The sequence below is a fragment of the Procambarus clarkii genome, chromosome 33, assembly GCF_040958095.1.
Source record: "Procambarus clarkii isolate CNS0578487 chromosome 33, FALCON_Pclarkii_2.0, whole genome shotgun sequence".
NCBI classification, from domain to species: Eukaryota; Metazoa; Arthropoda; class Malacostraca; order Decapoda; family Cambaridae; genus Procambarus; species Procambarus clarkii.
Window position 1 is genome coordinate 43,284,554 of NC_091182.1, and position 5,451 is coordinate 43,290,004.

At 37.6% G+C, this 5,451-nt stretch overlaps 1 protein-coding gene across 1 annotated transcript in view; it reads left to right on the top strand.

Annotated features, from left to right (window-relative positions):
- The first annotated feature begins 1,107 nt into the window (after positions 1 to 1,107).
- Positions 1,108 to 5,451, top strand: part of LOC138370710 (uncharacterized) — a 7,153-nt gene continuing 2,809 nt past the window's right edge. Inside the window, exons 1-2 of the mRNA XM_069335308.1 lie at positions 1,108 to 1,220; positions 4,188 to 4,294. Of these exons, the coding sequence (XP_069191409.1) occupies positions 4,250 to 4,294 (45 nt within the window). The 5' untranslated portion in view covers positions 1,108 to 1,220; positions 4,188 to 4,249. The remainder of the gene's footprint in view (positions 1,221 to 4,187; positions 4,295 to 5,451) is intronic.

Below are 5,451 nucleotides of genomic sequence, written 5' to 3' on the forward strand. Positions count from 1 at the left end.
CAGTACAACAAGACCGCCGCCATTTTAAAACACGGCTTCGAATGTAAGTAATGTTTTTCTCGTACTAACACTGTGTTATGCAATAGATTAGGTCTTGAATTCACAAATTTAGTTGTTACATCTGACAGAGTATGTTAGACGGTGTAATGCTGGTCCATGTTGACGTATTTGTGGGCTTGGTTGGTTTACATGTGATGGCACACAATATCGGCACCCCACAACATGCTGTTGAAGTTGGAATGCATGGCATAGGCTCCTCACACAATGTTCTTTATGTGGTCCTCAGGTGATAGTTTTCTATTTAGAACCACCCCTAGATCTCTTTCTTTATCAGAATTCCTTAAAGATTTCTCACATGGTTTTCCTAATGATAGATTGTGGGCTGTAAGGGACAGGTGGGATGTATGGATTAGTTGATAATAGTTCCAGTCCACCTGTAGACAGGGATCTCACATCAGCTTGTATATTATACAAGGATAAGATTTGATAAATTCAGTTATTTGACTGAACACTGGCTCTGTTTAAATCAGAGATTTAAACATACATAGTCTAACCTAGCTCCTTTCTTTTTTACCTAGCCTAACCTAGCTTTTTTTCCCAAGCCGGTCTATGGCCCATGTTTTTTTTCGATGCCTCAGTGGTCCATGCACATGTCCGTTCAAGGGGATTAAATAGCCGTTCTATGGCCCCAGGGTTTTACGAACTTCTTTTTCCCAAGCCGGTCTATGGCCCGTGTTTTTTTTTATGCCTCAGTGGTCCATGCACAGGTCCGTTCAAGGGGATTAAATAGCCGTTCTATGGCCCCAGGGTTTTCTCAAATTTTCTTTCATAGCCGGTCTATGGCCCCTGGGTTTTACGAACTTTTTTTCCCAAGCCGGTCTATGGCCCCTGGGTTTTACAAACTTTTTTTCCCAAGCCGGTCTATGGCGTGTATGTTAAATAAACCAAATTTTTCACTTTTGACAATTGAGCACCTGCTACATCCAGATTCTAGGGAGGAAAGGAATATAATATAATATCTAATATATCTATCTGTGTGAAATAGATTAAATCCATTTATTTGATATTCAGCTAATAGTTCTGTATTTTCTACATTCATCCATGTTTTGGTAAGTGCAATAATATGTATTGTTTCATTGCAGATTAGAGATTCAAGATAGTTCTAGATTTCCGAAGTACTGAAACGCGCGCCATACAGGCTTGGTGGATCTAGGTGCAAGGTAAAATTATTTACATTTACTTTTGTATTTATATGCATATATGCATTTATATGCATTATTCTCTAGAATAATAGATCTCGTAATAATTTTGCAAAAATAGTGGCATTTACTATTTTAAAAAGCTCGGGTGCAGGGGGGGGGGGGTTGTGTAAAAGCCTGGTTTGTGCCTCGGAGAGGCTATGGGATCCAGTAAGTTCAGTAGAACTTCGGTTTCAACCCTTTTACCCTGTTGTAGCTCAGTCGATTAAGGCAGTGTCTGGGATGCTCCCAGACGCAGGTTCGAATCCTCGTCACGGCCCTTGTGGATTTGTTCATTTGATGCATCACGTTATTGTGATCTGTGTGTGTAATTCTTCACTTGCTACAGCAACAGGAATGTGTGTGTATGTATTTGTGTTGTTGAATATGACCGAAAGTGTAAGATTAATGATTCTAACACAAATCGTCTGAATATTTGTTTTTCTTCACTGTCGAGAGTAGTTAAAAAAATTTACTCGAGTTTATTTTCACACTTTATTTATGGTCCTTAAGTCCCTCTCCTTAATGCTGCTGCTGTTTCTCGCATCTTTGCATCGCTTGTATGTTTGGGGGTTTGGCCTCTTGCTATATATTGATTCCATTTGTGTGTGTTTGGGTCTCAGGCCCTCTCGCAATTTCTGTTGAACAAACCCCTTTTCCTAGTTCTGCATCTCTCCTTTGGTACAAATTTTGTTGTGCTTTTATCATATATTTCACAAAACTTGACATACATTTCATTTACTTCATGTCCTATCAGCAAGTGTTTGTCAAATTCTTTAAGGAAAGTTTATCATCCTGATTGCAGATCTCTAGCGCTATTATGTCAACTTCTTGTGGATTCGCAATCATTATTTAATTTACCTTTAGGTGTTCTTTCACCAGCACAGCAACACTGTACCTCTCCCAACCAGTTTAAGATAAAAACTAAGTACTAACTAATTAACTCAATGTAACCTACCTTACCCCCAAAATGTCAACCCATGTCTTCTATTTTAAACAATGCTGTTTTGTTGACCAAATTGTATTTTTGTTTTTTTCTGCAATGTTTCCCCCCCCCCCCCCACCACTCTACCACCACATTGAGTTTAGTAGCTCTGTGCACGTCAGGTGCTGTTTAATATACAGACCTACTCCTCCATTTGACCTAGTTTCTCTATCACATCTATATCACTTTGTGCTTTAGCCCTGGTGGAGCTTGGTCCACCAGGCTGTTGTTTGGAGTGGCCCGCAGATCCACATACAGTCTGCATATGATATACAGTCTGTTGATCAATTAAACTACAGTAGTTAGTTTTTATCATCCGAATGCACCAATATGTGTTCATTCTTCCCAGATGAAGGAACTAGGTAATATTCATCATCTGAATGCACCATCTGATGCTTTAACACACTCATGATACACGAGAGGTTTAAAAAACTTTTAAAACTTTTAAAACTTTTTGACCTATGTATTTAAAAGCAATTCTAAAGTTAAAAAGTGTAGCATAGGCCCCTCGCAGAATGTTCTTAATATGATCCTCAGGTTATAGTTTTCTATCTAAAACCACCCCTAGATCTCTTTCTTGATCAGAATTCTTTATAGATCTCAGTGGCTCGATCATAGAAACTGCTCTAAATCCTTGTTGGCCTGGATTGTGGAGGTCATTGGTCTCTATAAAACTAGTAATCTGACTCCTGATCACTCTCAAATAATTTTATTATGTGGGATGTTAGTGCAACTGGTCTATAATTCTTTGCCAATGCTTGTGTTGTGTTGTGTTGTTTTGGTAGTGATGTGCAATGTGTTGTTTTGGTAGTGATTCGTCCAGTTCTGGTAGTAGTGCGGTTGTTGTGTAGTGTAGTACTTGTGTGCTTGTTAATGACTTGTATTCCAGTCTTGTGGGTATCTCCTTTCCCCTACGGGCCAACTGCTTTGTTCTTACCTAGCATTTTGCTTTGTTTGGGTATGAATGTTTGTGTGCCGTATATTTTGCAAAATTTGCCATATATCTCATTATTTACTCCTCTGCCTAGCAACAAGTCTGTCTAATTATACTCATTAACTGTTTTTCAAAGTTCCCCATAGTGTCCTTTATTGAAATCGAGTTCATGAACCGTTTCAATGTTCTTATTTTCTTCTAGATTATATCTTAAAGTATATTTAAATGTTATTGTTATTATTGTTATTAAATGTTATTGTGACATTGCATTGCAATTGAGCTATGTTGTTTACCATACCGTTCATTTCGTGAGTATAAGTATAGATGCCACACTTGTGACAGGTAAAACCATGCCTTTTTTGAAAAACAGCACCGTCTGTTGCACGTAAGAGCAACCCACACTATATTATGTTGCGATATTATTTCAATATTTCCGATTGTATTGATAATTTGAATTTTCATAGATTTCAATTTATTTTCATTTCGATTTAATAATTTTGTGTGACATTGCATTGAAATTGAGCTGTGTTGTTTACCATACTGTTCATTTCATGAGTATAGTTTATTTTTTTATTTTTTTCATTTCATTTTTTTAGCTGTTCTTATTTTTCAGTGATGGGAATATCAGATCATTTGATGTTCCCAATTTTCTGATGGAAGCATCAGACCATTATAGAATGCATCGGATGAGGTAGTTTGGAATGGTGGGGAGGACGAGAGGGGGGTATGGTGGGGAAGACGAGGGGACAGAGGAGAGGGTAATGGTGGGGAGGACGAGGGGACTGGGGAGTTGGGGATGGTGGGGACAGGGGAATGCTGGGGAGGACAAAGGGACAGGTGAATGGGAGATGGTGGGGGAGGAAGAAGGACAGGGGAGGGGAAAATGGTAAGGAGGACGATGGGACAGGGAAGTGGGAATAGTGGGGATGATGTGGGGACAGGGAAGTGGGAAGGACGAGAGGACTGTGGAATGGGGAATAGCAAAGTGAATTATAATTATATATATTAATTAATTCTTATAAATTTCCAGAAGCCTGTATCAACACCCACACTAATGCAACTGAAAGAGATGTTGAGACAAGTATTGCTGATATGTTGAAGAACGCCCCAAACAAACTCGGTGGAAACAGATACAAGGTAAAGTTTGCCAATTTGCTGTAGTCTAATTCAATTTCTTTTTAGTAATCTTCGAGAACATTTATGCTATGAATAAGATAAAATAATGTAACTGATTTTGATTTATTTACTATTTATTATTTATTTACCGTTATTAGTATAATAGATCTCGTAATAATTTTGCAAAAATAATGGCATTTACTATTTTAAAAAGCTCGGGTGCAGGGGGGGGGGGTTATGTAAAAGCCTGGTTTGTGCCTCGGAGAGGCTATGGGATCCAGTAAGATCGTCCTTCCTTTCCTCCCTAGAATCTGGATGTAGCAGGTGCTCAATTGTCAAAAGTGAAAAATTGGTTTTGTCTTCCGAATGCACCATTTCTGTAAATTTGCTAATAATCTTTTAAAAATAGTAAATGCCATTATTTTTGCAAAATTATTACGAGATCTATTATACTAATAACGGTTTGATAAAATACAGTAGACTGCCTACTGGTTTTACCTGTAATAAGGTTTGATACAGATGATTATGATTATGGTTTTGGCCTCCACCACCCTCTCACCTAATTTGTTCCAACCATGTCTACCACGCTGCTTGCGAAAGTTAATTTTCTAATATTTCTGTGGCATCTTTGTTTGGTTACCTTTTACAATATCTTCTTTTTATTCTACCATCTAGTTTTGGCATTTTATGCCTCTAACCTGGGAGCCACTTATTGGCAAGTCTATACCTTTACCAGTTGATGTGATTCTTTAGATATGGGCACCATATCTCCAGGTGTCCTACACAATTAGCTTTAATTAAATTTTCCAAAATTATCACTTACACTTGTAATACAGGGTTCTAGGTTCCCTATAGTGTCCTTTATTGAAATAGAGTTTAACAACAATTTCAATGTCCCTATTTTCTTTTAGATTATATCTCAACATATAATTAATGTCCAACAGGACATGATTACTCTTTCCAATGGGAGGATGGTATTGAATATTTGATCTAGTACTGATGGAATAATTTATATAATAATCACTAGAAATTATTTCGATAAGAATTTGAATTTATGCATGTCTTTGTTTTGGCATGCCTCTATTTCCATATGTTACATTTCTGCATGTCTCCAATTCTGGAAGTGTTCACTTTTGCATGTGCCTGACAAGGATGTTATATGCACCAGCTTTAATTAT